Genomic DNA, 21,066 nt, shown 5'->3' with positions numbered 1-21,066 from the left:
CAGTGGTATTTTAGATCTGGCTACAAATCCTTTTTTAATGAAGCACTTCTCACATTCAAGAACTTTCCGTGCTTAGCTGCTTCCAGAGCACAGTGCAGATGAGGGTGGCTCCGGTCCTGTCTTGGCGGCAGGCTGTGGGGTGTGCTCTGTGGCCGGCACCGTTGGAGGACTTGATATATAAGCCACCACCTGTGTCAGGTTACCTTTTATCTATGACAACTAACTGCACCCAAGGAAAATGACTTCTATCTAGCAGGAGTGGGGAACCATATTTCTGCTGAGGGCCATTTGGATACTCAGAACATCATCACTCGCCATACACAATGGTCACCACTGGAAGCTGAGGAGAAGCATATGTGCCTGTCCTGCGGGTATACAGAATGATTCCAAGGACTGTAAATAGCCCGTGGCCAGGCATTCCTCCCTCCAGCACACAGAAAGTCCTTTTCCCAGCCCTGGTGACTGTGCCAGGATGACATGTACTCGGGTGTACATGGGACCAACAAAGCAGCATCTGCCCATTGCCCTGGATGTGGCTTAAAATGAGTGGTGGCACATTACCAGAAGGATGGAATGGCATCAGATCTACTCGGCAGTCAAGTTTGTTCCTGAAAACTTAGCAATAGGATATGTGATTTGATAGGACTGAGGAGTGTGTAGCTCTGATTTCCACATTGTAGAAGCATATACATTTTTGCCCTTTAAGTCTCAATGTGCCAGGTGCCAGTGGCTCACGCCTGTAATCCTAGCTACTCAGGAGGCTGAGATCTGAGGATCACAGTTTTAAGTCAGTCCAGGGAGACAAATCTGAGAGCTCCTTATCTCCAATTCACTAACAAGAAACCTGGAGGTGTAGCATAAGTGGTAGAGCACCAGTCTTGAACACAAAAGCCAAATGAGAGCGTGAGGCTCTGAGTTCAAGTCTTAGTACTGTCACGTACACAAAACAAAAACTTCCTAAAATACCAAGGGTGTGGTGCTGCAAGCCTGTGATTCCAGCACTTGGGAGGCAGAAGCTGGAAGGGCAGCTACTCAGACAGACCCGTCTCATAGACCATAGGCTGGGATGTAGCACAGTGGTAAGCCACTTGCCCAGCACGAGGTGGGCCTGAGCACCATCCCCAGCAAGCCCCTGCCCACCCCACGAAACAACAACAACAACTGGGCAGGAAACAAATACATAGAAAAGCAGACAATAACCAGAGCTGCCTTAATATGTCCAGAAAACCATGAGGCCGAGTCATTGCAAAGAAAGGAGGATGAGGGGAGACCACAGCCCTGCAGCCGGCGTCCAGGCCAGCATAACCACAACGCGGCCCTTCTCCCTGCCTGTCACCACCGAATCCTTTTCCCTGCTGTGATACTCAGTCCTGTGCACCCTGGTTGCGCACCCCCACCTCCCCACTCCTGGGCCCCACTGCATCTTCCTCCAGGACACGCCTGGTCACTCTGGACTCTCGATGCTCCCCGTGTGGCTACCTACAACATGTCACCACTGCCACCACACCAAGCTTCCGGGGAAGTCTGGGGCACGAGGGAGCCAGGGTCCCTGCTCACCCGGGGACCCCATGTGGGCAGTCAGCCCATGCTCCCAGACCCTCCTGGGTACACACTGTGCTCCCTAACCTTAACGATATCCTTGCAAACACAGCATGAAACACCGCTTTCCTTCCCGAGGTTTTGCACGAACGCATCCTTTTCTCTGCCCACTTCTCAAGTAACCCCATGCCACCATCAGACTTGAAGGGTAGGATTTTCTCCCACACATGCACACAATTAGCATGAGCTAAGTTAACTCTCTTTCCATTAGGAGATCCTTATGTCTTAAGTTTTTTTTTTTTTTTTTTTTTGGGTCCGGTTGTGGGGCCTGAACTCTGGGCCTGGGCGCTGTCCCTCAGCTTTTCAGCTCAAGGCTAGCGCTCTACCACTTGAGCCACAGCGCCACTTCTGGCTTTTTTCTTTTTGCTTATATGGTGCTGAGGAATCAAACCCAGGGCCTCATGCATGCAAGGCAAGCGCTCTACCACTGAGCAACCTTCCCAGCCCCATGTCTTAAGTTTTTCAAGGCCATTTTAGGGACCCATGCTCAGCCCACACTCAGTGTAACCCCAGACCCATAGACCTGGGGCTGCTGGACACAGGGACAAGACACGCATGCAGAGGGCACCTTGGGCCACGCTAGCTGCAGCCTGGCCCCCTTACCCCAATGTGCTGGAAGAGCCAGGACCGCATCACGTTGGTGGCATGCTTTGGCAGGACGCCCCTCTTGTTCTTGGACGAGCCGTCATCTTGGTGTAGAATGCTGAGATCTTGGTTCAGCTGTAACTGGAGCTTGAACATTTGACCGATAACATTAGAGGAAGCGATGACACATGCACACAGCTGTGGCTTTAGAGGGGAGGCCCCCCCACGGAGTGACGGCTGGCTTTATGTAAAAGTGGACAAGCCAGACCTATGGGGACTCATCTTTTTGTTGTTGTTGGTTGTGGGGCCTGAACTCTGGGCCTGGGTGCTGTCCCTCAGCTCTTCAGCTCAAGGCTAGCGCTCTACCACTTGAGCCCCAGTGCCACTTCTGGATTTTTCTGCTTATGTGGTGTTGAGGAATCGAACCCAGGGCATGCAGAGCAAGCACTCTACCACTGAGCCACTTCCCAGCCCGGGTACTCATCTTCTGAGGCACATCTAACATTGCAATGTCTCTTTGTTCTTCATCTCCACTTCCTCCTGCCTCATATCTGTTAAAGTCCTTGGACTCTTCCAGGGGATAAGTGATATCTTTTTTTTTTTTTGGTCAGTCACGGGGCTTGAACTCTGGGTCTGAATGCTGTTCCTCAGCTCTGAAGCTCACTAACGCTCTACCACTTGAGCCATGGAGCCACTTCCAGTGTTCTGTTAGTTTGTTGGAGATGAGAGTTTCACAGCCTTTCCTGCCCAGGCTGGCTTTGAACTGCAATCCTCAGATCTCAGCCTCCTGAGTAGCTAGGATGACAGGCGTGAGCCCAGCTCTGGGCAGTGATATCTTTCTGTACACAGTGAGTTGTCCTGGCCGCCCCCAGAGGCTCCAGGATGGAAACACCAAGGCAGGATTGCAGCCCGAAGGCTTGGAAGGGCTGACAGTTACAGTGATCACTAGTGTCCAGTAGGTTTGTCAGTCATGCTTATACCATGACGCCCCCATAACCAATCCAAGAACAGGGCCCAGGCCCCAGAAGCTTCCTGGAGGGCGGAGCTCCAAGCCCCTTCACCTGGCAAGGTGCACCAGCCTCACCTGTGCCACTTTGAGATGCCTGGCATGGTAAGCTGGCATACCGCTTCCGAGTTCTGGAAGCTGCTCTAGCAAACTGGCCTGAGCCAGGGTTGTGGGCGCCCCCATTTTTAGCCAGTCACCAGAGGCACAGGCCACACTGTGGGGATGACTCGGCTCAGGGAACTGGGGCTTGTCCAGGAGGCACATCGGAGCTGGGCTGGGGGAGGGGACTCGGGCTGGTGCCAGCTCAGGGGCCCACAGCAAGCCCACTGGCAGGGACACACTGTGCACAGGCAGAGGTGACAGGTGCGTGGGGCAGGGTGAGAACAGAGGGAGGGCGGTCTGCTTCTCTCCTAGAACCTCTGGCCCACCACAGCATCACTATGTCAGAGAGCTCGCAGAAGTGTGTCTCAGATGGACTCCCAGGGCCTTGGAGCCCTGGAGCCAGGCTGTCGGCAGACAGGGGGAGCCCAGGTCCTCACACCAGTGCTTCCCGAGGCACCCCGTCAGCAGCAGCAGTGGGAATGGACGGGGCCCTGCACCCAGGACTGACCCAGGGCAGAACGGGCCAGCTGAGCAGAAGGGAAGGCAGCAGCAACCGTGCAGTGGAACACAGCCTCAGGAGAATTGCTACGGGGCCGCTGGGCGCCAGAGAGCACGGGAACACAGTGAAAAACACACAGGGAAAATCAATCAATCAATCAATCAATCAGGCTCACACCTGCAATCCTATAGTTTAAGGTCAACCCAGGCAGAACTTCTCAAGAACCCATTTCCAGCAGTAAAAGGTTGGGTGTGGTGGTGTGCACCTGTCTCTCACTGTGAGTGACACATTCAAGGATCCCCACACAGACTGCCAAGGCATACACACAAGCCCTAAAACCAACAAAGTCAAAGAGGGCTGAAGACAGGGCTTCTGGCCAGCAGGAGGCCTGGAGTGCAACCGTCAGTACCAGCAAATACAGAACACAACGACCCACCGCCTCAAGGCGGAACAGCACTGGAATCAGAGACAGCCACATGGCAGCAACAGTGCTGGCACTGCTACCACTGTCTACCACACACCAACCAAGCATCAGGAGGGCGAGGCTGGAGGGGGAGGCACGAGAGATACCCGCTTCCATGACAAAGGCAAAAGAAGGCATTTTAAAGGATGAGTTAAGAGACAGAGGAAAACAGAACAAAAGGGCTAGACGATCTGGCGGGGACGTGCGGGGCTGGGCCAGCACCTGCTGCCAGCCTGTGGTGGCGTCCTATGACAGCTGAGCTGCGACAGACGCGGACCTGAGAGGATCATTCAAAGGCCCTGTGAGAAGAGGGGAAGCCGGGCGCCGGTGCTCACGCCTGTCAGCCTGGCTACTCAGGAGGCCGAGATCTGAGGATCACGGTTCAAAGCCAGCCTGGGCAGGAAGACCATGAGACTTATCTCCAATAAACCACTCGGAAAACTGGAAGTGGTGCTGTGGCTCAAGTGGTAGAGCACTAGCCTTGAGCTGAAGAGCTGAGGGACAGCACCCAGGCCCAGAGTTCAAGTCCTACAAGCAACAAAAAAAGAAGAGGGGAATAAAATCGGCACCAAGTCACAGGAGCACAAGACAGTGGCGGGCAAGGCACTCCCCACATGGCACTCTGCACAGCCATTGCTAAGTGGGCTCATGCGGGCCATAGGACAAAGGCTTCTTGGTGAAGGGCCTCAGGAAGGCCAGGCCAGGACGCCCTGGCCCTGCAGGGGAGGGCAACGCGTCCCACACAACGGCACTCTGCACAGCCATTGCTAAGTGGGCTTGTGCGGGCCGCGGGATGAAGGCTTCTTGGTGAAGGGCCTCAGGAAGGCCAGGCCAGGATGCCCTGGCTCTGCAGGGGAGGGCAACGCGTCCCACACAACGGGGACTCACGCCCTCCTGGGGGCTGCCGGGTGCACCGCCATCACCTTCTACAAGCCCAGGATGTCCGCCTGCCTGAGCCACAAGGCAGGGAGCCCTGTGCGACAGAGCAGTGTTGGAACAAGGCCATGACTACCACCCATCCTGATAGGTTGTTTTTGTGCCAGTCTTGGGACTTGAACTCAGGAACTGGGAGCTTCCCTGAGCATTTATACTAAAGGCTAGCACTGTACCACTTGAGGTACAACTCCGGCTTTTCGGTGGCTAACTGAAGGTGAGTCTCACAGACTCTCCTGCCCTGGCGTCCAGCTGAGGGAGCTGGCGTTATCTATCACGCAGGCCACACAGGTCCAGGTACGAAGGTGCTCCACTGGAGTACCATTTTATAGCTTTTCTATTTAAATAGCAAACTTCGTTTCTAAGAAAATTCAGTTAAGTAGAAAACATCCTAAACAAGACAAGTAAGATTCTGATAAGATATTTGACTTGAAAATGTTTCCTCTAATTTGACACTAGGAAATTATTCTGCAACTAGACGGCCATGTGGTCACCAGAGTTTTAAATGGAAGAGGGCCGGCTGGCGGGACGGGAGGCCCAGAGAGGAGCTGGGCTACAGCAACGACGCGGACTGGGCTAAGCCCTGCGGGCAGGCAGCACACAGGCAGCCAGGCCTGCATCCTTGACCCGATGAAACACTATGTAAACACGGGCTAGATAAAGGAAAAGGGGTGTAAAAGACAGGAGCTCGTGGTTCTGGTCACTCAGCTTTTGGAGCACGAACCCACTGGGTCCATCAGTGCCGGGACAATGACTGTTTCCTGCAGCAAGGGCCTGGGGTGGTGCCTTCTCTCAGGGGACGAAGGGGCGGCCTTGCTGGGGTCTGACTGATTCCCTGGGAGGCCACAGGGGGCAGCGGAGCACACACGCGCTCAGCTCTGCGCGCGCGTCCAGGGCAGCTGCAGCCATCCACGGAAGGAAGGACGCAGAAACATGCTGCACGCCAGTCAGGCCTGACAGAACCCAAACCAGCGCTGCCAAACGAGAACCCACGTCTTGTCTTTCTCATTTAAAACTAGCTCAAAGTAAAAACAAACAAACAAACAAAAAACAGCAAGCATTTATGGCTCCAGAATTTAAAGGGATCCTGCAGCCTCGCAGGTCCAATTTCCCTATTCCACCCCAAAGGATGGGGAAAGGACAGGGCACAGTGTACACATCTGTCTGCCTCGTCCCTGTTGACTCGCACAGCTGTCTCTCCTGCTATGGAGGCCAGACACTTGAAATAGGGGCGCTGAGAGCCCCGGCTGGAGCCCCTTTGGTCTCTCATTGGCATTTGCTTTAAATCAAGTGCCTCAGACACAGAAAAGGCACACTGCGGAGAGCCAGGAAAGCTTCCAGTGCTCGGGACGGCTCTCCCAGCCTACTGCTGGGAGTTCAGGCTGGGCCTTGTCTTGCTGTAAAACTTGCTGCTGCTCTACAGCAGACAGAACCTCAAACCTCAGGTGAACATGAACACGAGCTGGTTAACAAGCTGCCTCTGGGGGTTGCAAAAGTCTTTCCTGAGCTGGGCACCGTGGCTCAGCCTAACATTCTAGCTACTGAGGAGACTGAGATCTGAGGATTGAGGTTCAAAGCCAGCCTGGGCTGGACTCTTATCTCCAATGAACCACCAGAAAACTGGAAGTGGCGCTGTGGCTCAAAGTGGTAGAGCACTAGCCTTGAGCTGAGGAGTTGGAGGACAGAGCCCAGGCCTAGTGTTGAAGCCCCATGACCATGACCACCACCAGCACCACCATGCCACCAATAACAACAACAAAAGACTTTCCTGAAATTTGCAAATTTTCAACAGCAAGGAAGATAGGAAGTGAAAAGAAACAAACCGATTCAAACGGATTCAGCCAGAGTGGAGATTGTCCAGGAGACACCACTGTCTTCAAGCAGAGGGATAGCCCACGCCTGGCCTGTCCCTCAGTGCCCACACACATGGCCACCCGACCCCAAGCCTCTCAGAAGGTGGCACTCACCTGGGAGTTCTGGATCCTAATTGTCCCTGGCGACAAGGCCTGCGTGACCACCTGGCCTTGCGGAGTGACCACGGTGACAGGCTGGTACACTGTGCCACCTCAAAAGGGAGAAGAGACTTTTAAGAACTAAGCTACTTTACAACTTACTTTAACTGCTCTTGTTCTACTTGAGGGAATTTCAACAATACTCTGTAAACTGACCTTCTGCGACAAATGACCAAAGGCTCACTCTCCTCCTCACTAACCCACGGAACCAAAGGGGGCTTTCATGCCCCTTCCTTTTGCCTGCCTCTGCCTCCGCTTTTCTCTCAATTACCACATATTAAAGACTGGCTAATAGCTCCAGATAAAGAAATACTTTCATTCTAGTTATATTTTGACCACTGGTTTTGTTTTTGTCAGTTGTGGGGCTTGAGCTCAGGGCCTGGGTGCCGAACCTGAGTTCATTTGCTCAAGGCAGTGGTCTATCACTTTGAAGCACAGTGCCATTTCAGGTTTTCTGGTAGTTAATTGGAGGTAAGAGTCTCATGGACTTTCCTGCCCAGGCTGGCTTTGAACTGAGATCCTCAGATCTCAGGCTGTTGAGCAGCATGAGCCACTAGCACTGGGCTGGTCACTAGTGTTCTTTTTCCTGGGAGGTTTCCCATTCTGCTGTTATATGAGGTTTCAGTTACATTTTTACCATGGCCAGCAGAGCCTGCTCCATTCCCAGCATGCCTTGGTCCACTCCCTTCAGAGGCTTTTGTTTCATTTGTAACAGTCTACATATGCCAAGGAATGCTGCAATCAGTCCCCTTCTTGAAATGGTTTTGGCTAGCCAAGTAATACTAAAATTAGGCCTAGGGCTGGGAAGGTGGCTCAGTGGTAGAATGCTTGCCTTGCATGCATGAGACCCTGGGTTCGATTCCTCAGCACCACATAAGCAGAAACAGCCGGAAGTAGCACTGTGGCTCAAGTGGTAGAGCTCTAGCCATGAGCTGAACAGCTGAGGGACAGTGCCCAGGCCCAGAGTTCAGGCCCCACAGCGACAAAACTTTTTTTTAATAAAATAAAATAAAAATAGCTTGGTGCCGGTGGCTCACACGTGTAATCCTAGCTATTCAGGAGGCTGAGATCTGAGGATCACAGTTCAAAGCCACCCGGGCAGGAAAGTCTGTGAGACTCTTATCTCCAAAAAACCACTAGAAAACCAGAAGTGGCACTGTGGCTCAAGCAGTAGAGTGATCGCCTTGAGCTGAAGAGCTGAGGGACAGCGCCCAAGCCCAGAGTTCAAGCCCCACAACTGACAAAAAAAAAAAAAATTAAAATTAAAATTAAAAAATAACACAAAATTAGGCCTATAATTTTTGCTAAACTAACAATTCATGATACAGCTTAGCTTTTTCAGTTGCTGCAAAATTATAATTCAAAACTCTTATTTGAAAAGCACAAATATTTTTTGCTATGCATTTTCAGCACCTTATGTTAAGACTTTTTGTACAAAATACTTTAGGTAGGAAAAATACAATTTAAATATTATATTTGTTCATAATAAGAAATATTCAAAGAACTAGATTCCAGTACAATTATATCAGGAGCTGGAATTGAACAAAATACTGTGAAAGTACAAACAAATGTAACAACATTAAAATTCATATTTATACACTCATTTGAATATAATAGATCTTCTTTTCTGCCAAGTCTTACAGAAAAAATGGACATATGATGGTCATACCTGCCACCGTTGCCATGGTTACATTTCCCTGCTGCAGGGCGGAGGCTGGTACCACAATTCCCTGGGGGCTGAGGGTGCCCGTGATGGCACTTTGGACCTGCTAAACATTAGAGCACACATGGATGTGAGGGTGAGCTGGCTGCGACTCATCACACCATCATCACCAGGGTTGGTCCCGCTGAGCTGCTGGCTAGGGGTGTCCCCTTCCTCCCGCACATGCTCCATGTGCCTCCCTCTCGAAGCTACGTACTTGGTCTAAGAGGAGAACCATCCCTGAGAGAGAAGGATCGCCTTCTGTCAAGGGTAGACGGGTAGCTGGGCTCCCCTGCTGGAAGCTCTCAAAGACCCAGGGGGGGAAAAATCCCATCCAAAACTCAAAGGAAGGGCATAATGCTATCACAACAGAGGGAAGGCCTGAGATGCAGTGCAGACTCTCTACGTTTTCAGAAAATAGGGTCCCTTATGAAAAAGAGATGCAAAATGACTGCTAAATGCAGTGATCAGCACTTAAACGTTGGTGTGTTTCAGTACTTACCAAGATAAAGAAGCAAATGGTATTCTATTCCACTCCCCATAGACAAGGCCAGGGTGGGTGGGGCCTATAATGTATACGGAAGACCCACCCCTTCCCTCTACACCTCCATCCCACCCCCCAAGCTCAGAAAGACATTTTCTCTGGCCCTAGTCACTCCGAACCAGACCAAGTTCAAAGAATGAGATCACTGTAGCGGGGCAGTCATCCAGTGAGCCCAGCACCTGTAAAGGTGCTGCTGGTCTCAGGAGTAACCCCACAGGAAGCAGGCCGGGCCCTGGGGACAGTACCTGGGACTGCACAGGAGAGTAGGGGCTCCCAGGCTCCCCGCTCAGCAGGGTCTCGCTGTTCATCTTTGTCTTCAGACAGGCAATGTAGCGACTGCAGAAATCTTTGCAGAGTTCATTCACCTTTTCCAGCTCAAGAAGATGAATGCGCAGGACCTGGATTGCTTTCACCATCTAGAAAGAGTTAGTGGACATTTAGCTGAGACCAGAGGACAGCAATCATCACTGTCACAAGTGCTGGGTCTTGGTTAGTGGGTGGAGATACCTTGGATGCTAACAATGGAGGTGGAACCACATCTGAAACCACACATGGACAATGTCTCAGAGCTGCTGAATCGACTCTGGGCCATGAGAGGCATCTGGTCTACATACAATAGGGAGCCCAAAGCCACCCTCAGAGCAGCCATGCTACAACTAACTCTGTCCCTACAGACATGGGGCCACAGCCCAGCCCCAACTCACTGTGGCTAAGCAGGTCTCTTTCCTTTGCGCTACTCCATCCCTACAGCCACACAATCCCATAAGTGCTTCCTAATTTCAAAAGCCCAACTCTTCTAGATTGTATTTCTAGTGCAAATTCTAAGAATTCTGCTCACACAAAGATTTTCTCTTACAACTTTTCTAAAGTTTAATAATTTGGTATGAAGTCACTAAATTTTGAGGTAAACTACCCCTCAGCAACCGATGACTACTAATAACATCAACTCTGCTGTCATCAGCACCCCTCTCCTGGGAGTCACTGGCCCTCTGCCTGTAAGCTTACACAGAAGTACTGCATCAGGTTGGAGAAGTCTTGGAGGACACCAAGTCTTATGCCAAGATTAGGGATCTACCAAGAACAAAAGGTGGGCACACAGGTCTGCTGTGGAACCTGCACAAGCTGGCATGGAGGCAAGGATTCTTTTTATTTGTTGTTGGTAGTGGGGCTTGAACTCTGGGCCTGGGTGCTGTCCCTCAGCTCTTCAGCTCAAGGCTAGCGCTCTACCACTTGAGCCACAGCACTACTTCTGGTTTTCTGAGATAGGAGTCTCATAGTCTTTCCTGTCCCGGCTGGCTTTGAACTGTGATCCTCAGATCTCAAGCCTCCTGAGTAGCTAGGATTATAGGTTTGAGCCACCACACCTGGCTCAAGAGAGGAAGATTCTTTCACTCACTTGTCCAAAGAAAAGCACAGAAACCAGAAGATAGAACCATGGGTTTTTGATACATTGAAACGAACTTGTTTTATAATGATACAATTCTCTAGTGAACTTCTTCACTAGAAGCTTAACATTTTGTGAAAGGATTTTTAAAGTTTTGAAAAATAAAACACTGACTTTACTTACTAAGTTGTCAGTTTCCGGATCTTCACAGAAGAAAGGTTTCCCTTCTTTTTCCTGTTTCCTGACGAAGTTCTCAATGTCCACATCAAAACTGGCAGAAGTTGTACCCTCTGAGCCTTGTGTGGACTGTTCACATTTTTCAAACAACAAAGCTAGTAGTGGGAATAGTGGATGCCTGGAGAGATAAGAAAAAAAAAAGTGTGCTTTTTCCTGAGAATGCTTTGGCATGTGTGTGTGTATGTGTATGTGTGTGTGTACACACTTGCGTACATACACACGTGCACGATTTATGTTTTTGAGAGAGACTGTTTTTTATGTTTTTGAGAGAGTTTGGAAGGCCTCCAAACTCACGATCCTCGTGTCTCAGCCTTCTGAGTGCTAAAATTATAAGAATGAATCTTTACCCCTGGCTTGTTTGTATGACTTTATGTAGCGGCTTTGCTGAACTCTCAATTCTTCATTTAAAGTGCACAAGTCAATGAAGCAAAGCGCATTTTAAAGGCATGCAACCATTATCAGTCAATATTAGACTGTGATCACTCCCAAAAGAAATGCTGTAGCCACTAGCAGCTGCTATTCCCCAAGGCCAATTCCATCACAAACCTACTTCCTATTTCTCCGTTTATTCTACTCATGTCATTGAAAACAATTACACGTAATCACTGGAGTTTGGTTTCTGAGACTCAGCACGTTTTTGAGACTTATTAGTGTTGTAACCCACACTGGTCCTTTCCTTCTCTATCAGTTGGTGAATGCCTGGCTTTGGGCTATTATGAACAATGTTAATGCCATCATTCCTGTACAAGTGTGTGTAGGCTATACATCGTCATTTCTCTTAGGCATGCACAGCAGTAGTTTCTGGGTTGAATACAACTCAACTTTCTCTGTCTCTATTTTTGTGCTAGTCCTGGCCTAGGCACTGTCCCTGGCCTTTTTTGCTCATGGCTAGTGTTCTACCACTTGAGCTACAACTCTACTTCCAGATGTTTTTGGCAGTTAATTGAATAATCTCACAGACTTTCCTGCCCAAACTGGCTTTGATCTTTGACCCTCAGATCTAGGCTTCCTGAGTAGCTAGGATTACAGGTGGGAGCCACCAGTGCCTGGCTGGGGGTGGGAAAGATTTTTTTCGGTACCACTTCTGTTTTTATGGTGGTTATCATGAGGACTTTCCTGCCCGGGCTGGCTTTGAACTGTGGTCCTCAGATTCAGCCTCCTGTGTAGCTAGGATTATAGGCATGAGTCACCAGTGCCTGGCTGGGCGCAGGGATGTGATTTTTGAGACAGTATGCAGCTATATACCCCAGACTGGCCTAGAACTGGGGATCTTTCTGCCTCAACCTCCCCAGTGCTAGGGTTACAAGGATACACTACCAATCAAACTTTCTGGTATTTTTTTAACTGTGCAGTACATATCTCTTAGAAAACTCATGGATCGGGCTGGGAAGGTGGCTCAGTGGTAGAGCGCTTGCCTTGCATGCTTGAGGCCCTGGGTTCGATTCCTTAGCACCACATAAGCAAAAACAAAAAAGCCAGAAGTGGTGCTGTGGCTCAAGTGGTAAAGCGCTAGCCTTGAGCTGAAGAGCTGAGGGATAGCGCCCAGGCCCAGAGTTCAGGCCCCACGACCGGACCCAAAAAAACAAACAAACAACTACTCATGGATCAAATGGAAACCTCCAGAGAGCCCCAAAAGGGACCAGGGTGAGTGCTGTGGTATGTACCCCAGCCTGCTCTAGAGGACACTGTACCCTCCCACAGTTCATTCTCCAAAACCCTTCTCACAAACTGGACTGATTGCATGAGCAGACAGCTTAGACAGTTGGTCATGGATCCCCGCCCAGTAGAATGCTCTGCTAGACCTTGCTTTAAAAACTCATTTTAATTTCCTTTTGTACAGACTGCACCAGTTCAGCGGCCAGTGCCGCTTCAGAGCCTGCCACTGACGGCAGCACGGTGGCCTGCAGTGTGCCAGTGTGCCATCCAACAGCCCCGCCGTTCCCCGGCACCCTCCCCAAGCCCTCTGCAGTTGGTCACATTTACAATGGAGGGCGCTGCAGTATGCAACGGCCATCATCTTCTAGGAGAGATGGCTGCAACAGCATCGGAGAAACACTGCAAATACGACTAGGGCCACAGTCTAAACAGAGATAATAAACCTGCTTGTAAACCTTGAAGACAGCATGCTCAGTGACAAAAAGCCCACTGTTGCAGGACTCCATTTATAGTAAACTCTTTTGTTGTTGGTCATAGAGCTTGAACTTGGGGTCTGAGCTCTTTTGCTCAAGGCTAGCACTCTACTACTTTGAGCTACTTCAGTTTTCTAATGGTCAGTGTTAAGAGTCTCATGGACTTTCCTGCCCAGATTGGCTTTGAACTGTGATCCTCAGAGTAGTTAGGATTACAGGCGTGAGCTACCAGCACCTAGCTAGTAGTTAACTCACGCTAGTATCGGGTCTTGAACTCAGGGTCTTGTGCTCTACCACTTGAGCCATGCCTCTGTTCTGACTCTTCACTGGTTAACTTTCACTTTAGGCTGTTTGTCAGTTCCTTACTGGTCCTTTAAAGCTTTGGGGTACCAATACTTTGTGTGTGCATTACACACATATGCTTCCAGCTTGTTACTTGCTTTTTTTTTTTTTTTTTTGGTCGGTCGTGGGGGCTTAAACTCTGAGCTTGGGCGCTGTCCCTGCACTCTTCAGCTCAAGGTGAGAGCTCTACCACTTGAGCCACAGCACCACTTCTGGTTTTCTAATGGTTCATTGGAGATAAGAGTCTCTAAGACTTTCCTGCCTGGGCTGGCTTTGAACTGTGATCCTCAGATCTCAGCCTCCTGAGTAGCTAGGATTACAGGCATGAGCCACCGGCGCCCAGCTATGTTACTTGCCTTTTAAATTATTTTTCCATGTAAAGGGTCTGTTTTGATACTCAAGTCTTCTTACTGTTTTGAGTTTGCATTTGGAGATAAGAGTCTTGCAGGCTTTTCTGCCCAGACTGGCTTTGAACCGAGATCCTCAGATCTCAGCCTCCTGAAGGCATCTTCAAGTGATGGCAACCTGTATTTTGTTTTCTTCCAATTCGTTGTACATTTTTAATCTTGGATCTTCAAGTGGGATTTTGCAAGAAAAGACTCTCTCAGGTGGTCTTCCCATGTCACCACTCCTCCAATGTTTATGAGTCTTCTGCCTAATAACCTGAAATGCTGTGCCTTCCTTCACCCACAGTTCAGTGACTTCTTCTATACTATAGTGACCGCTCCATGCACTCTTGCCTGGAATCACGCCAACTGAAGGCTCGACTGTGACAAACAGGCTACTGTATAGCTTCCAGTCCCCTTCTAGTCCCACCTCTTCCTGCAGGGCAGGTAAATACCATTTTTATATTTCTTGGTGTGACTTTATTCAAGTGTTTCTCTTCTGAAGGGTTTGGAGTTGTTTTCATTTTTTTGCTGGGCCTGGGGCTTGTCTGGGCCTGGGTGCTGCTCTGAGCTTTTTGCTCAAGGTTAGTGCTCTACCCCTTGAGCCACAGTGCCACTTCTGACTTTTTCTGAGTAGTTTATTGGATGTAAGAGTCCCACAGACTTTCTTGCCTGGGCTGGCAACCCTCAGATCTCAGCCTCCTGAGCAGCTAGGATGACAGGCACCCAGCTCTTCTTGTTTTAATTAATGATTTTCCCACATTTTCCTGTATGAGATCAACTGCAGCATCTTTTGGTGGGGAGGTTCCTGCTGGGCTTTGATTGTAGTAAGTTTATAAGCGGGTCTAGGAAGAACTATGACACATAGCACTTACGTAGTGACACACACAGCTCTGCTGTGTGTGGAGAGTGAGCCACGAGCACCGGGCTTGGCCGTGTTTTTGAGATAGGACCTTGCTTCCTGGCTGGCATTTGCCTGGACTGCTACCTGCATATTTTGGGCTTCCTGTAGTTTCTGGAAAGACAGGCAGACTGCTCTTCATCTGGCCTTCTGGCGAGATGCATCTTTTGGACTTTTCTGCCCTGCCTGGCCTGGTACGGCACCCTCTGGCCCCGTCTACCAGGTACCTTCAGGTGACAGGCACAGGTCACAGTGTCCAGCTATGAATTCAGAAGGGGCCACAAAAATTTTCCTGCCCAAGCTGGCCTTGAATCGAGATCCTCCCACTCTCAGCCTCCCAGGTAGCTAGAGTTACAGGCATGAGCCACCAATGAAATATTTTTAACTGGATTAAAGAGATTTGAGTCCAATGTTTAAAGAACTCCAACCACTGTATTTTAAATTGTTACTTGTAAACTGGACTGTCCCTGGTGTGCAGATCTGCATTTACACATGTGTGGCTATGTAAATGCTGCTGCACAAAGGATTCAAAGCAGCACCAGGACTCCCAAACCCTCCTTTTGCTCTGGTGTGGTTGTGCCACATCCAGACCCCCAGTACTGACTACTGCTGACCAGGTCAGCATCGCCACAGCAGTGCCATTCATGACATGGTTCAAGTGAAATCACATCGCTGGGTGCAGCTGGAACTCACCCGAGTTCCTGCACAGGGCCAGATTCTTCCCTTTTACATGTGCAGTCAGGCTGGGAAGGTGGCTCAGTGGTAGAGTGCTTGCCTTGCATGCATGAGGCCCTGGGTTCAATTCCCCAGCACCACATAAGCAGAAAAAGCTAGAAGTGGCGCTGTGGCTCAAGTGGTAGAGCACCGCCAGCTGAGGGACGGTGCCCAGGCCCAGAGTTCAGGCCCCATGACCAAAAATAATAAATAAAACAAAAAAATAAATATGCAGTGATATTCCACTGCATGGATATACCACTGCTCACCTATCTGTCGGCTGGGAAATACTCCGGTTGTGCCTAATTCATGACAACTGGGAACATAGCTCCTACAAATGCAGATGTGCACTGAGCCAGGTATTTGAATTCCCATGTCTGCAGCAGCACTAACCAAGGTCAAAACATAAAAGCAACCCAAACATTCCTCTATAGTTGGATAAACAAAATGTGGTAGATGCATACAGTATAATATTCAGTGTTAAAAAAGAAGAGGGGCTGGGAAGGTGGCTCAGCGGAAGAGTGCTTGCCTCACATGCATGAGGCCCTGGGTTCAATTCTTCAGTATCACATAAGCAGAAAAGGCTGAAGTGGTGCTGTGGCTCAAGTGGTAGAGTGCTAGCCTTGAGTTGAAAAGCTCAGGGATAGCTGGGCCCCAGTGGCTCACGCCTGTAATCCTAGCTGCTCAGGAGGCTGAGATCTGAAGATCACGGTTCAAAGCCAGCCCGGGCAGGAAAGTCTGTGAGACCCTTATCTCCAATAAACCACTAGAAAACTGGAAGTGGAGTTGTGGCTCAAGTGGTAGAGCGTTCACCATGAGCTGAAGAGTGCAGGGACAGTGCCTAAGCCCCGAGTTCAAACCCCACGACCGACCAAAAAAAAAAGCAAAGCTCAGGGACAATGCCCAGGCCTAGAGTTCAAGCTCCACAATCAACAAAAAAGGAGGAGGAGGAGGAAGAAGAAGAAGGGGCTATAGGCATGGCTCAAGTGATGGAATCACTGCCTATAAACTCAAGACCCTGAGTTTAAACCCACCAGGATGAAAATTTTTTTTAAAGTAAAACACATGTGTGTGTTTGTGTGTATCTGTCTGTCTGTCCTGGGGCTTGAACTCACACTCAGAGCCTGAGTGCTATCCTTGAGATTTTTTGCTCAAGAGTAATGCTCTATCATTTGAGCCACAGCATCACTTCTGGTTTTCTGGTGGAAACTGGAGATAAAAGTCTCATGGACTTCCCTGCCCAGGCTGGCTTCATTGAAGTGCAATCCTTGAGATTTCAGCCTCCTTAGTAGCTAGGATTACAAGTGTGAGCCACCAGCTCCTGGCTTCATGTATTTTATAACATAGATAAACACTGAAAATAACCACCACACACAAAAAAAAACTATGACATTATGCCAGCTAGAATAAGTCAGCCACTGAAAGATGAGACACTTTGAACAGCTGGTCAGTATGGCCCGTCTTGTATACACTTGGACATTTAGTAGAGAAAGGCAGGAAATGGTAGCTGCAAGGAGCTGGAGGAAGGGAGTGGGCGTCAGTGTGGAATGGGTACCGAGGTTCAGTTCAGGAGGATCACAGGCTTGGAGGTGAATAGTGGTGCTGTGTGAAACAGTGTGAGTGAACTTAACCACTGAGCTGTATTCCTAGAAATAAGTAAGGTAATACATTTTGCTAGATATTTTGCCATGAAATAAAGCACTCGCAGACATAATTCTGAGTGAATGTGTGTGCTCGCTCAGGTTCACCCTGGAGTTCAGGACATGGACAGATCATACCAGTGAGAAACCCACAGGCAGCGCCCTCCTCCAGTAGCACAGCAAGTCCAGCATTGGTGCCGGTGCCATAGTTTACTTCAGTATTCTGACAGGCGCGCAGTGGCCTGTGGCCTGTGACGTGACACTGCCAGCTGTGTTCGAGCCTTTGCCAGCTTTTCCCCTGAATTGCTTGCTTTCTTTCTGTTGTGTTTTCAAAGTTCTTTATCTGATATATTCTAAATATAATTCGATGGCCAACCATGTGTTGCAAGTACCCCTCCCCAGCATATAGTGTGTCTTGTCTTTCTTTCTTAGTCATGAGGCTTGAACTCAGGGCCTGGGCACTGTCTCTGAGCTTTTTTTTTTTTTTCCACTCAAGTCTTACGTTCTACCACTTTGAGCCACAGAACCACTTCTGGTTTTTCTGGTGGTTAACTATAGATATGAGTCTCATGGACTTTCCTGCCTGGGCTGGCTTCAAACTGCAATCCTCAGATCTCAGCCTCCTAAGTAGTTAGGATTACAGGTGTGAGCCAACAGCGCCCAGAATCTTTTTCATTTTCTTAAGAGCATCTCTTGGCAAAGCTTAAGTTCTAAATTTTGATTAGGTCCAAATTATCGCATTTTTATTTTATAAATCATGCTTTTAGTGTCCTAAGAAAGAATTTTTTGCTAGACACTGGTGGCTCATGCCTGTAATCCCAACTCCTTCAGAAGACTGAGATTTGAGGATTGCGGTTCAAAGTCAGCCCTGGGCAGAAAAGTCCTTGAGACTCTCATCTCCAATTAACCACCAGAAAACCAGAAGTGGCGCCGTGGCTCAAAGTGGTAGAACATTCACATGAGCGAAAGATCTTAAGGAGAGCCTGAAGAAAGGGCTTTTTGTCCAACATAGTCCAAAGACTCTTTTGTACTTTCCAAAGTTTTTAACAGTTTTAAAATTTGCATTAGATCTATAATACACCTTAACCAAAGCTTTGTATAAGATGTAAAACTACTCTGAGGATTTATTTTGCATACAGATGTGTAAACTGTTCCATTACCAGTTTTGGAAAAGTAACCTGAATTATTTTCACATCTCAATCTAAGCTCAAATGAAAGCTGGGCATGGTGGCATACAAGTATAGTCCTAGTGCTGGGGTGGCAGAGGCAGGAAGATCGTGAGTTTGAGTTCAGTCTAGGCGACATAGCCAGACTTTGTCACATACATACAAAAGGAGTCCTATTTTTTATTTATGCACATTTGTTTCTTGATTCTCTTTGTGTCACTTATCCAAGTATCTGTCCTTCACCAATACCAAAATGTCTTAATACTTTAAAGTTATTAAAATTGTTTAGAGTGACTCCTCCAACTTGAATCTTTTTAAAACTTATTTTAGCTATGCCAGTTTCGTCTTCCATATAAAATTTATAATCAGCTTGTCTATTTGCACAGAATGCGTCTATTAAGCCCCAGATCGGGACTGGGTTCAGTTCCAGGAGACAGGTAGCTCCACCACATGAAGTCTTCTGAGGAATGGAAAGGGCTCAACATTACTCAGGTACTTGTTTGCATGAGCATTTTTATTCTTTTAGCATGAAGATGTTAGATTCCCTCACCATACTACATGGTGGGGCGCTTCCATTTCAGAACTGAAAAGGAGCCATGAGAAGGGCGTCTGCTTTACTCTTGCCTTGGGGAAAACATTCAGTCTTTTACTATCAAGAGGTAAGCTGTAGGGCTTCTTACAAAAGCCCTTCTTCAGGTAAAAATGTCCCTGTTGTCCCCTGCCCCCACCCCAACCATGTCACCTTTTGCTTAGTTTATTTTTGGTGCCAGTTCAGGGGCTTGAATGCAGGGCATGGATGCTGTCTCTGAGTTTTTCTGCTCAAGGCTAGTGTTCTAACACTTAAGCCATATCTTCACTTCTGTCCTTTCTGGTGCTTAACTGGAGATACGAGTCTCATGGACTTTGCTGCCCAGGCTGGTTTCAAACCAAGATCTTCAAATCTCAGTCTCATGAATAGCTAGGATTACAGGTCTGAGCCATCAGTGCCTGGCTTGCTTACAGGTTTTGGTTTTCTTTTTTGCCAGTTCTGGGGCTCAAACTCAGGGTCTGTCACTGTCCCTGAGTTTCTTTTGCTCAAGGCTAGCACTCTACCACTTGTGCCACAGTGCCACCTTTTCTGTTTATGTGGTACTGAGGAATGGAACCCAAGGCTTCATGCATGCTAGGTAAGTACTCTTCCACTAAACCACATTCCCAGCCTCACTTACAGTTTTGTTTTTAACTATAATTGAATGTTGAATTTTTTTCCAGTACATTCCTCTATCAGTGGGTAAGACACCCTGGGGACCTCATTAGTTAACTTTTTAATACTGAACCAGTCTTTCATTACAGGAAAAACTCTATTTGGTCACTGTGTGTTACTCTTTTTATAGGCTGATGGATTTGATTTCTTTGTACGTTATTGATGATTAGTAAGTTCAAGAGGGATGCTGTTTGTGTACTGTCTTTGGCTTAGTTTACAGTGAGCTGAGAAGACTTCTCTCCTCTTCTATTTTATGAAAGACATGATGTAGCAGTGCTCTTCTTTTCTCTTAATATATTGGTAGAATTCTTCCATGAAATCATCTAGGCTTGGGCGTGAAGCTCAGTGAGAGAACTTGCCTGGACACTCAGACCCACATTCTACCACAGCACCGCAAAACAAAAATATGTGGGTCTCAAGATAATCTTTTTTCTTTATTCTTAAAATATTTCTCTGTAGCCTAAGTCAATCCAGAAATTGCCTTGACTCAAGATCCTCTTCTAGGCCTCCACCCCAAGTGTTGGGATTATAGGTATATGCCATCATGCCTGTCTTAAAGATTTTTTTTGCAAAATTGTACAAAACGTACTTTTTGTTGTAGGTGGTGGTCATGGGGCTTGAACTCTGGGCCTGGGCGCTGTCCCTAAGCTCTTCAGCTCAAGATGAGTGCTCTACCACTTGAGCCACAGCGCCACTTCTGGTTTTCTGGTGGTTAATTGGAGATAAGAGTCTCATGGACATTCCTCCCTGAGCTGGCTTTGAATCACGATCCTCAGATCTCAGCCTCCTGGTAGCTAGGATGATAAGTGTGGGCTACCAGCGGACGGCTTAAAACATCCATTTATATTACAGTATTTTTTTCTTTAATTACTAGAAATACATCTTAATCTGGAAAAATATCCATCAGAGCAGTTACTGCCTCACACTGGCCCCTCTCCACTCTGCCTGGTTCTGGCACTGCCGTTGGCCAGTGTTTGTCCTCACTGGTCCCTTGGAAACCCACGTGCTCCATACCCAGACACTACCTATAAATGGCCTGCTTGTCAGCATCCATTGGGGTTTGAGACTCCACGGGAGGAGGGCTCACGCCTTCCGCATCTGGTTCAGAGCAAATGGGATCTTGCTCTGTTTTTAACTCTGTTACCACTTGCATCTGCAAAAGAGGAGGAGACTTTGTGTTACTAAATACAAAATAAACTCTACTGCATATTCTATTCTCAAACAGAAATGCAATCAGAAGACTGGTAAACAGACAGCCAGTTACATGATGGGAAATAAAACATTAAAAAGTTAAAACAATTATGAATTTAAAAGTAGGGCTGGAACTGTTCACAATAGCTAGGATATGGAAACAACCCAGATGCCCCACCACAGATGAATGGATACAAAAATTGTGGTATCTATACACAATGGAATATTATGCAGCCATTAGAAACGACAAAATAATGGCATTTGCAGGGAAATGGATGGAGCTAGAAG

The 21,066-nt window shown here is 48.3% G+C and overlaps 1 protein-coding gene across 2 annotated transcripts in view; it reads right to left on the bottom strand.

The window, feature by feature from the left end:
- Pknox1 (PBX/knotted 1 homeobox 1) overlaps positions 1–21,066 on the bottom strand; it is a 31,958-nt gene that overhangs the window by 7,992 nt on the left and 2,900 nt on the right. The window contains exons 2-7 of one of the 2 annotated variants that reach the window (XM_013027367.1): positions 20,613–20,740; positions 11,013–11,184; positions 9,691–9,861; positions 8,869–8,968; positions 7,155–7,252; positions 2,203–2,331 (exon numbers count right to left, since the gene is read on the bottom strand). In XM_013027367.1, the coding sequence (XP_012882821.1) occupies positions 2,203–2,331; positions 7,155–7,252; positions 8,869–8,968; positions 9,691–9,861; positions 11,013–11,184; positions 20,613–20,740 (798 nt within the window). The remainder of the gene's footprint in view (positions 1–2,202; positions 2,332–7,154; positions 7,253–8,868; positions 8,969–9,690; positions 9,862–11,012; positions 11,185–20,612; positions 20,741–21,066) is intronic. The other variant, XM_013027368.1, reaches the window with a different exon arrangement.

The sequence above is a fragment of the Dipodomys ordii genome, unplaced genomic scaffold (genome assembly GCF_000151885.1).
Source record: "Dipodomys ordii isolate 6190 unplaced genomic scaffold, Dord_2.0 Scaffold103, whole genome shotgun sequence".
Lineage (NCBI taxonomy): Eukaryota > Metazoa > Chordata > Mammalia > Rodentia > Heteromyidae > Dipodomys > Dipodomys ordii.
Note: the sequence above shows the minus strand (reverse complement) of the source record. Positions and strands in the feature narration are given on the sequence as shown.